Source organism: Pipistrellus kuhlii, unplaced genomic scaffold (assembly GCF_014108245.1).
Source record: "Pipistrellus kuhlii isolate mPipKuh1 unplaced genomic scaffold, mPipKuh1.p scaffold_m20_p_21, whole genome shotgun sequence".
Taxonomy (NCBI): Eukaryota; Metazoa; Chordata; class Mammalia; order Chiroptera; family Vespertilionidae; genus Pipistrellus; species Pipistrellus kuhlii.
Genome location: NW_023425520.1, coordinates 9,909,580 through 9,920,404, shown reverse-complemented (window position 1 = coordinate 9,920,404; position 10,825 = coordinate 9,909,580). Strand labels below are relative to the sequence as shown.

Genomic DNA, 10,825 nt, shown 5'->3' with positions numbered 1-10,825 from the left:
CTATTGCGAGATAGGGCCACATTTCAATGTCCAGCAGGACGTGACTGGAACCGACCCTGCGGGCTGTCCCCAGTCTTTAGAATGTAGTCTTTAGGATTTAGGAACAAAAGGAAAATTCTTGCGGTTTAAACCTTTAAAAGGAATTGCCTACCCCTGAAACAGGGCAGTCGTGTGGAGACCACCTGCGTGTGGTGCTCTCGCGGCTGTCCTGGCCAGTTTTTATTTCAATAAATCCTTGCCTGCTTCTTTTTAAATTAATTAATCAGCCTTCGGTGGTCTTATTTTGAACCCAGGTTTCGACTCCACAAGTGTTGGCCAGAGTCATCTGTGAGAGAATATCAAATAGTATGTATCATGCTAAGTTCACAACTCACTTATCCATGAAGAGTCTGGAGCCAAAAGAAGGCCAGGTTGGAAATATAAATCTGGGAGCCATCCGTTGTATTTACTTAAAGCCATGGGACCACTTTGATAGCCCAAGAAGAGAGAAAACTTGGTCCAGGGCTTGAGGCGGGGGACACGATCTGTGTGTCTGTGTGTTGGTGGGACAGCAGAGGGTGCAACCAAGGAAAGGCGCCAGGCCGGAAGAACGCAGGAGCGTGTGCAGGCACAGCAGCCCAGGCGGTCAGATGCTGCTCCAGGGGCGGCGGGTCAGAGAGCTGACCCCACGTGGACACCGCCAGTGGCCTTGGGAAGCGCGTGCCAGTGGCTTGGCGGCCAGGAAAGTTCCGCGGGCCACTGTAGGAAGAACGGCCGCTGGTTCTGCAGCTCGCGTTTGCTGGTGGCAATAGGAAGGCGGGACTGAAGCGGAAGGACAAACTAGGAATAATGAGGGGGAGGTGAGGGTGCAGGCTGGAGGGCTGGGTCCGAGCACGGTTCCCCAAGCCTCTGGAAACCCTCTGCAGGTGAGCGCCACGAAGAGACAGACCCCCAACCTCCGCCCGCCCCGCCCCGCCCCGCCCCGCCCCGCCCCGCACTCCGCGCGTGCGCGCTGGGCAGCGGGCGGCTGGCGGGCGGCAGTGCGCAGGCGCGCGTCGGGCCCGCCCCTTCCTCCGCGGCCGCCCCGTCCCGCGGGGGCCACTCAGGAGCCAGCAGCCGGGCTGCTCTTAAAGGAGAAACGGCGACGGGCGCGGAAGGTGGGCCCCGTCCTCACACCGCGGTCCCGCCCGCGCTCGGCGGCGGCGCAGGCGCCGTGGAAGCTGGTAAGGCCGGGCCGGGCGGGCGCTCGAGGCGGCCTGGGATGGCCTGTGCAGGACCCGGTCCGCTCGCTGTACGTGCTCGGCGCGGCGGCCCGGGGCCGGGGCCCCCCGCCTCCAGGACGCGCCCCTGCCGTTGAAGCTGCTTCCCACCCGGCCCCCCTCCGGGAGGAGCTCCCCGCGGGAGAAGCACGCCCCGCCCGCCGCTCCTGCCCCTCGGGTCCCCGCCCTCCCGCCGACTGCCGCGGGCGCTATGGCAGCGGTTTGGGCCTGCCCGCCCCCCGCCGAGGCCGCGGAGGCCGGCGGGCGCGGGGCGGGGGCGGCCGGCCCACGCGCGCCCTCCGCCTTGCAGGGCCCCGGCCCATGGCCGCCTCCCCGGCGGAGGCCGACGCCTCCCGCAGGCGGCGGGAGAAGCGGCGGCAGCTGGACGCGCGCCGCAGCAAGTGTCGCATCCGCCTGGGCGGCCACATGGAGCAGTGGTGCCTCCTCAAGGAGCAGCTGGGCTTCTCCCTGCACTCGCAGCTCGCCAAGTTCCTGCTGGACCGGTTAGGGCTGCGCGGGGATGGAGGAGGGATGAGGGGGCACCCGGAGTCCCCCATCCTCACCCCAGTGCTGGCCCATCGCTCACCCAGCGGTGTGGCATGGACTGAGTGATGGGTGGCCTCCCAGCGTCCTGCCCGCCCCCTTCGCCCCCATCGCCTAGGGGAACCTTAGAGCTTGCCCCCTAAGTGTGTGAGTGCCCTGGGCTGAGGACACTTGTCTGACTGGGGCCCGACCTGACCAGCCTCTTGTCCCCCTGGCAGGTACACCTCTCCGGGCTGTGTGCTCTGTGCAGGTGGGTAGGCAGCGGCTGGGGGCAGGCGCTCAGGTGCCATAGAGGGACCCAGGATCCTCTCCCTAAGGGCCTGGGTCGGAGGGAGCCCTGCGGGGGTTTGGGAAGAGCTAGGCGTCGGGGCGCCAGGGCAGGAGGTGAGAGCAGACTGGGGAAGGGACTGAGCAGACTGAGAATGGTGGACGGGACCAGGGACCAGGGCTGCCCCCGGGTGTTGCCAGGCAGGGCTCTCTGGGTGTGGCTCTCAGAAGGGCGAGAATAGGGGGCGACCCAGCTTGCTCTGACTGTCACCTTCGCCCCTTTAGGTGCTAAGCCTTTGCCCCCCCAGGGACTGCAGTGTCTGGTGCTCCTCTCTCATGCCCACAGCCAGGAGTGCAGCCTGCTGCCCGGGCTGCGGGGGCCCGAGGGCCGCGATGGTGGGCTTGTGTGGGAGTGCTCCGCGGGCCACACCTTCTCCTGGGGCCCCTCCTCAGGCCCCACGCCTCCAGCGGAGCCCACGCCAGCCCTCCCTCCGAGTGCTTCCCAGAGGAGCTGGCGCCCAGAGGCCAGGGGTGGGCAGGAGCCCGCAGGTAGGCGGGAAAGGAAAGCTGTGGAGAGCAGGAAGGGAAAGGGGTTTCCGTCTCTGGAGCTCACGACCTTTGGCTCTAAAAACGATCTGTTCTCAATGGGGAAACCATGTGTCCAGGAAATATGTCCTTACTATGTTTTAGGTGTAAAAAGGAAAGTACATGATGGGATATTCAGCATGTGTTTTGGTGGGAAAATAAGGGGAGAAAGCACTTTTCAAAGAAAGAGATCTCTCTGGGAAGGCCGGTGGAAGCCAGATCGCCTGTGGGGAGAGTTAGGCCACCAGGGGGCAGTACTGGGAAGGAGACTTTTCACAGTGTGCCTTTTTATACTTGTGTGTGCTTTCCTTAACCGTGTGAGTGTGTCATCTTTAAAATAAAATACCTTTTCCCACTGTAGTAGCCTCTGCCCCTTCCTAAGAGCCCTCCCGTGAGTTCAGATCTTAGAGTCCACCTGCCCTCATCCCTCCAGCCACAGTTGCTCACCCCTTAACCCCACCCGTGCCAACAGGTTTGGATTCTGAACATGAGGAGAGGCCTCAGGAGGCGAGGCTGCCCAGGTGAGGCTGGTGAAGGACGGACAAGCTGGATGGGTGGGCAGGAGGGGGGAGGGTCAGAACCTCGGGCTTGCCGTCACTGTCCCTGCAGGGAAATGGGACCCTCGCCCGAGTCCTTCCCGCCTCCAGGAGACGGCGAGGGGGAGGATGAAGATGAGAGCGAAGAGGAGGGGCTCAGTGACGCCAGCCCCTGGACCTACAGCTCCTCCTCAGACAAGCAAGTGGGGCTGAGGGCCCTGAGCAGAGCCGGAGGCGGGGCCGCTGACCAGGGACGCAGAGCTCGCAGACTTGGTGGGAGAGGCGGAGAGAATGGAGGCTTGGGGTTGGGTGGAAAGTGTTCAGTTAGGCTTCACGGGAGGATGAAGGCCGAAGGCAGATGTGAGGAGAAGCCTGGGCGGAGTTGTTCTGAGTTTGGGATCGGCTCACTTTGGGGCTGGGGTGGGGTTGAGGTGGCTGAGGGCCCAGGGAGTTAACGTCCTCCTCCTCCTCCTGTCAGTTGTGAGCCAGATGCCCCCGGACCACACCCTTCCCCTGCCACCCAGGCCCTTACGGAGGGAGAGGCCCCTCCGGCCCCCGCGGCTGCCCCCGCGGCTGCCCCCGCCCCGCCCGCTGCGCCGCCCTCCGCGGCACCCTCCCTGGGTTCCGGAGCCCCTCTGCCTGAGGAAGGTGAGGGGGAGCCGGCGCGCGATCGCACCCCTCACGGGGCCCAGCACACCGAGCCCCCGGCCAGGTAACCGCTTGGCTGAGGCAGAAGGCAGGGGTGTCCTGGGACGTGGCCCTTCCTCGAGGCCTCTCCTCCCTCTTTGCTGCTCGTAGCCCTGGGAGTCAGGTCCAGTCTGCTCCGGCGGGAGCCTGGGATGAGGACAGTGCACAGATTGGCCCCAAGAGAATCAGGTAAGGCTGGGGAGCGGGCTGAGGGGGGGGGCCTGAGAGGAGGGAGGGGCTGAGAGGGGGGAGGGGGCTGGGGAGCGGGCTGAGGGCGGGGCTGAGAGGAGGGAGGGGCCTGAGAGGAGGGAGGGCTGAGAGGAGGGAGGGGCTGAGAGGGGGGAGGGCTGAGAGGAGGGAGGGGCCTGAGAGGAGGGGGGGGGCCTGAGAGGAGGGAGGGCTGAGAGGGGGGAGCTGAGATGAGGGAGGGGGCTGAGAGGAGGGGGGCTGAGAGGAGGGAGGGCTGAGAGGAGGGGGGGCTGAGAGGAGGGGGGCTGAGAGGAGGGGGGGCTGAGAGGAGGGAGGGGCTAAGAGGGGGAAGCTGAGAGGAGGGAGCTGAGATGAGGGAGGGGGCTGAGAGGAGGGGGGCTGAGAGGAGGGAGGGGCTGAGAGGAGGGAGGGCTGAGAGGAGGGGGGCCTGAGAGGAGGGAGGGGCTGGGGGGGGGGGGGGGGGGGGGGGGGGGGGGGGGGGGGGGGGGGGGGGGGGGGGGGGGGGGGGGGGGGGGGGGGGGGGGGGGGGGGGGGGGGGGGGGGGGGCTGAGAGGAGGGAGGGGCCTGAGAGGAGGGGGGCCTGAGAGGAGGGGGGCTGAGAGGAGGGAGGGGCTGAGAGGGGGGAGGGGCTGAGAGGAGGGAGGGGCCTGAGAGGAGGGAGGGCTGAGAGGAGGGAGGGCTGAGAGGAGGGGGGCTGAGAGGAGGGAGGGGCTGAGAGGGGGGAGCTGAGATGAGGGAGGGGGCTAAGAGGAGGGAGGGGCCTGAGAGGAGGGGGGCTGAGAGGAGGGGGGGCTGAGAGGGGGGAGGGGGCTGAGGGGGGGGGCTGAGAGGGGGCGCTGAGAGGAGGGAGGGGGCTGAGAGGAGGGAGAGGGCTGAGAGGAGGGGGGGCCGAGAGGGGGGGCTGAGAGAAGGGGGGGCTGCGGGGGGGGTGAGAGGAGGGAGGGGGCTGAGAGGAGGCGGTGGCTGAGAGGAAGGAGGGGGCTGAGAGGAGAGCCCGCGGGAGTCCTCAGCTCCTCCCTCTTCTGCTCCCCAGGAAAGCTGCCAAAAAGGAGCTGCTGCCCTGTGACTACCCTGGCTGCGGGAGGATCTTCTCCAACCGGCAGTATTTGAACGTGAGGCTGTGAAGGCACAGGCTGGGTTCCTGTGGCCTCGGGGAGGGGGGACCGGAAGTCAGGGAAACAAGGGCTGGGGTAGACTTGCAGACTCACCGCAGTTACTAACCACTAAGCCAGGTGACTGACAGGGGAGGCCGAAAGCCCAGCCGTGGACACTGCCACTGCCACTGCTGCTGGGTGCATGGCCTCCAGCGACCACAGGAGGGACGGTCATCCTCAGGTCCTCTGGGTGAGGGTGACTGTTACAAGCACTTGATCTTTTGATCTTCGAAACGTCCTTAGGGAGCAGATGCTGATGCTGCTCCCACTTTGCAAACCAGGAAGCCAGGGTACACACGGTGGAACGCTGTCCAGGCTCCTCAGCGAGTGTGTGATAGCGCTGGGTCTCCAGGTTTGGCCCATAGTCACAAGTTTGAGGCACAGAGAGGGCAGGGCCCACCCCTACACTCAGCCTGAGCCCTCCGGCAGGGTCTGGGGTCTGAGGAGAGCTCACACAGGGCTGGTGAGGGGGTGTTCCAGGAGCAAGGAGAGGGAGAGTCCTCAGGGGAAGCGAAGCTCTGGGCTGTGGACATGGAACAGGGCTGGCAGACACTGAGCCTGTTCGAGGAGACGGAAGCAGCCCCAGCGGCAGCTCGCTCAGACAGAGCTCATTACTGGACAGCAGGGGTGACTGAGGGTATGGAGGAGGGTGGATGGAGGCGTAAGAGGGCATAGAGGGGATAAATAGTGACGGGAAAAATAATTAAAATGAAATCAGAAGAAAGGAAAGAATGTGGGATCTTGGAGGGGGAAGCGGGTGTGGAGCTGGGTCCCACTAGGAGAGAAGTGTATTCCAGAAGTACCTGGAAGTCAAGGTCGCAGATCACACGACCCTTCAGAGTGTTCCGAGTTGAGAGTATGTGTGTCCAAACATGTCAGAGAAAACTGGACAGCATATGTCCGTGGTGACCGTCGGGTGATGCTGTGCTTGAATATCGACAGTGAAGAGGGAGTCGTAGCCCTGCGGTCTGTCCACCCCGCAGACAGCACAGCCACAGTGGGGAGCTGGGCATTACGGGGGGAAGTTGTGGCAAGGAGGTGAGGTCACAGAAGTCGAGGCGACAACAGATGAGGGCACTCTGGTCGGGATCTGTGGTGGGGATGGGATGTGAGCCGTGCTGGCGGCTTCCTTTCCGACAGAGGAGCCTGTCGGTGGGCCGGCTCGGTCTCCCTGAGGGCTTGTTCCCTTCCTCTAGCACCACAAGAAGTACCAGCACATCCACCAGAAGTCCTTCTCCTGCCCGGAGCCCGCCTGCGGGAAGTCCTTCAACTTCAAGAAGCACCTGAAGGAGCACGTGAAGCTGCACAGTGGTCAGTGGGGGGAGCGCCTCCTCGTTTCCCTGTGGGTCCTTTCAGCACCCCCTGGGGCCCCCTCATCTCCCTCTGTGGCGCCCTTACCGCCACTGAGGGCCTGCCATGTCCTCCTGTGGCCGTCCACCTCCTCTTGGGGTTCTTTACCTTCCCACCTGTGATCCCTCGCCGCCCCTGTGGGCCCCTCAGCGTCCGCGGTCCCGGTCACACTCTCTCGGTGACGCGCACACTCGTCATGCAGAGCTCCCTGTGTGTTGAGCACGTACCCGCTGTGGGTGCTGGAAGCCTCAGTGAGGAAGCAGGCAGGCCTCACGACGCCGTCCGCCCCCTGACCCGGAGCACGGCCGGAGTGAGGCCTGGGAGTGAGGCGTGCGGGGGAGTTGCTCTTGGAGAAAGGGAAAGTGCTTTGAGCGAAGGCCTCAGAGAAAGGAGAAGTGGAGACGCGTCCACCTCTACGAGCAGCCGTGAAGGATGAGCAGACAGACCGGTGGTGGGGCCCCCAGACTTCCATGAGGGTGGCTTGGCTCCTGGGCAGATGAGATGGATTGCACCTCAGGGTCTGGAGCAGGGAAGGGACACAGCTGACTTTAAAAGGAGAGCTGTGGCCCTAGTCAGTTTGGCTCAGTGGATAGAGCGTCGGCCTGTGGACCAAAGGGTCCCAGGTTCGATTCCAGTTAAGGGCACACATCTTGGTTGCAGGCACCAGGCCCTCGTCGGGGGCATGCGGGAGGCAACTAATCAATGTGTCTCTGTCCCCTCGGTGTTTCTCTCTGTCTCTCCCTTTTCCTTCCACTCTGCCTAAAAATCCATGGAAAAAATATCCTTGGGTGAGGAATTAAAAAAACAAGAAGAGCTGTGGCTGCCACGTGGGGTGGGGAGGCAGGGTGTGCAGGGCGCAGGGATGTGGAGGGGGGAGGCAGGGTGTGCAGGGCGCAGGGATGTGGAGGGGGGAGGCAGGATGTGCAGGGCGCAGGGATGTGGAGGGGGGAGGCAGGGTGTGCAGGGCGCAGGGATGTGGAGGGGGGAGGCAGGGTGTGCAGGGCGCAGGGATGTGGAGGGGGGAGGCAGGATGTGCAGGGCGCAGGGATGTGGAGGGGGGAGGCAGGGTGTGCAGGGCGCAGGGATGTGGAGGGGGGAGGCAGGGTGTGCAGGGCGCAGGGATGTGGAGGGGGGAGGCAGGGTGTGCAGGGCGCAGGGATGTGGAGGGGGGAGGCAGGTGTGCAGGGCGCAGGGATGTGGAGGGGGGAGCAGGATGTGCAGGGCGCAGGGATGTGGAGGGGGAGGCAGGGTGTGCAGGGCGCAGGGATGTGGAGGGGGAGGCAGGTGTGTGCAGGGCGCAGGGATGTGGGGTGGAGAGGCAGGGTGTGCAGGGCGCAGGGATGTGGAGGGGGGAGGCAGGGTGTGCAGGGCGCAGGGATGTGGAGGGGGGAGGCAGGGTGTGCAGGGCGCAGGGATGTGGAGGGGGGAGGCAGGGTGTGCAGGGCGCAGGGATGTGGGGTGGGGAGGCAAGGTGTGCAGGGCGCAGGGATGTGGGGTGGGGAGGCAGGGTGTGCAGGGCGCAGGGATGTGGAGGGGGGAGGCAGGGTGTGCAGGGCGCAGGGATGTGGGGTGGGGAGGCAGGGTGTGCAGGGCGCAGGGTTGTGGGGTGGGGAGGCAGGGTGTGCAGGGTGCAGGGATGTGGAGGAGGGAGGCAGGGTGTGCAGGGCGCAGGGATGTGGAGGGGGGAGGCAGGGTGTGCAGGGCGCAGGGATGGGTCTGGACGCTGATGGAGTGGATCCGGAGGGCTGCCGTGGGACGGACACATTAGCACAGGCGGAGTGGGCGAGAGGAGTCGGTGACTCGGGGGATTCCAGCCTGAGCAGCGGGGCAGCAGGTAATGGCTTCCTGAAACAGACACAGGCTGTAGGAAAGGGACATTTCATTTGGGCATTCTGAGAGGTACCTCAGAAGGTTGGGGTACCTATTAGCATGTGAATCCGGAGTTTGGGGTGTGGGTTTGTCATAAGCACGTGGGTGGTTTTGGAGCTGGGGGTGGCATGACCCCACACGGAAGGTAAAGAGGCTCGAGCGGGCAGGTAGGAAAGGCAGCTGCAGAGGAGCCGGCGAGGCAGGCAAGGCATCTGGTATTGAAGGACCAAGCAGAGTCTGGGGAGCGGCGCTGTGCGGTGCACAGGGCTGAGGGGGAGGGGAGGGCAGGTCACAGCCACAGTGGGAGGCTGTCCTGGACTAGATGGTGGTGACGAGGGGAATGACAGCCCGAACGGAGGAGTTCCAGGAGGAAGAAGCTAAGGAAGTGGAGACGGTGAATGTGAACAACTCTGGGAATTGCTGAGAAAACAAGCAGAGATTTGGGGTCTTAGCTAAGAGCTTGGGACTCAGAGAGGAAAGACTGACTGATTGGGCGGCAGGGGACAACCGCCGGTCAGCTGGAAGGTGCCGCAGAGGAGCAGGCGGCAGTCAGTATGTGGCACAGAGCATTCTGGCTGGTGATCTGGGGCAGGATGTGAGCATCCTGTCTGGGCTTGACTCTTATTGATGGCTTCGAGCTCAGTGCTGCAAGGAGCTGCTGAGAGGAGGCGGTGTGAACCTGCCTCTGGTCTCCAAAGGGCTGAGCGAGCTGACCAGGCAGTGCGGAGCATGGGTGGCCTTGGAGAGCTGTGGTGGAGGAACGAGGCTGAGGGGAGGGTTTCTGCCCCTTCAGTATACGAGGGCAGGCCAAGGGTTGTGTTCATGCTGCATTGGTTTTAACCCAGCAGCCACAGCTGAGGGAGAGGGACAGGTAAATTGGTGTGAGTGACGGAAGGCCACACGCTGTCCTAGAAACAGCTCAGGGCAAGGCGGGACTGGGGGCTGCATTGGGCCCCTGCTGGCAGCCTGGAGTCACTGGATTATCACAGTGACAAGGCAGGTGTTGTAGGCAGGCCGTGGCTGGAACTCGATGGTTGAAACTGTGGTGATGGGGTATGTCTTGGGAGTGGTGGTTGAGAAGGTGGGCTGCTAGGTCAGTGAAGGTCACATCACGGAACAGACTTGAGTGCTGGCCAAGTGGGAAGCGAACTGACGCTAGGATACTGGAGAGAGGCCTGGAGCCAGTATTGCATGGCGCCCAGGGGAGTAACAGAGCCGAAGGCTGCCAGCGTGTGGTCTGATGGCAGGGTATACGCAGTGCTGTAGCAGGTCCAAAGGGCCCTTGAGAAGCTTGGAGCTGGCAGGAAGGGCAGGTTCCAGAAAAAAAAACAGAGAGGGGATTGCTGACAGCCACAGGCCGTTGTTGGGGGCCAGGATGAATGTGATGTGTAGGCTGAGTGGGGACAGTACTCCTGTGGGACTGGTGGAGGGGCTGAGGAGGGGCCACAGCCTGGAGATGGATGCTGGGGTGTCCCCATGCCCCCGCAGACACCCGGGACTACATCTGTGAATTCTGCGCCCGGTCTTTCCGCACCAGCAGCAACCTGGTCATCCACCGGCGCATCCACACTGGAGAGAAGCCGCTGCAGTGAGTGTGGGTGTTGGGGGTGGGGCTGGCAGGACACTCAGGCCGCTGGGCCGAGGCCCCTGACTCCCCTCTGCTGGCCCTGCACAGGTGTGAGATCTGCGGGTTCACCTGCCGCCAGAAGGCCTCCCTGAACTGGCACCGGCGCAAGCACGCCGAGACCGCGGCCACCCTGCGCTTCCCCTGCCAGCTCTGCGGCAAGTGCTTCGAGAAGCCGGACAGCGTGGCCGCTCACTGCAGCAAGAGCCACCCAGCGCCGCTCCCAGCCCCGCCAGCGCCGCTCCCAGCCCCGCCAGAGCCGCCCAGCCCGAGGAGCCCCGCCCCAGGGTCCCCCCCTGCGCCCTCGGGTTCCTCAGGCTCCGACCCTGCTTCCTAAGCAGCGGCCATGGGACTGGAGGAGAAGGGCCAGCGCCTGGTCCCTGGGAACTAGGCCGAGGGAGAGGCAGGGCACAGGCAGGCCTGGCCTCCAGGGCAGGAGGCAGTAGAGTTCTTTCTACAAGGCAGAATAAATTCAGTATTTTACGTGGGCGTGTGGGCAGTGAGTGATTTTGCACCGGAGGCGCAGGAATCCTGATTCCTTTGTAGGCACTCTGCCGGTGCAGCCCAGGCACCAGCCCCGTGCCTCTCTGCAGCCCCCCATTTGCTTGGGCACTTTGCAGCCCTTTCCTGTGGACTGTCACACCCACTCTCCCTGGAGCAGAGCAGGTGTGACCGCAGGGAGAGTCTGGTCATTCTGGAGGTCTGGACCAGCAGGCATACAGTACGTGACCCTGGTCCATGTTCTGTCCGTTAACCAGGCCC

General features: G+C 64.2%; 1 protein-coding gene across 1 annotated transcript; it reads left to right on the top strand.

Annotated features, from left to right (window-relative positions):
- The first annotated feature begins 1,046 nt into the window (after positions 1-1,046).
- On the top strand, positions 1,047-10,400 carry ZNF692 (zinc finger protein 692). The gene is made up of 12 exons (XM_036450592.2): positions 1,047-1,202; positions 1,549-1,741; positions 2,000-2,031; positions 2,334-2,597; positions 3,106-3,154; positions 3,243-3,368; positions 3,648-3,881; positions 3,968-4,045; positions 5,100-5,178; positions 6,417-6,531; positions 9,928-10,027; positions 10,115-10,400. Exons 2-12 carry the CDS (start codon positions 1,560-1,562, stop codon positions 10,398-10,400), a joined length of 1,545 nt encoding a protein of 514 aa, XP_036306485.1. The 5' UTR covers positions 1,047-1,202; positions 1,549-1,559.
- Positions 10,401-10,825: the final 425 nt, after the last annotated feature.

Coding starts and splice junctions, on each gene's coding strand:
- ZNF692 (XM_036450592.2), top strand. CDS start 1,560: ATGGCCGCCTCCCCGGCGGAGGCCGACGCCTCCCGCAGGCGGCGGGAG. Junction 2,032..2,333: donor GGGCTGTGTGCTCTGTGCAG/GTGGGTAGGCAG, acceptor TCGCCCCTTTAG/GTGCTAAGCCTTTGCCCCCC. Junction 5,179..6,416: donor CCAACCGGCAGTATTTGAAC/GTGAGGCTGTGA, acceptor CCCTTCCTCTAG/CACCACAAGAAGTACCAGCA.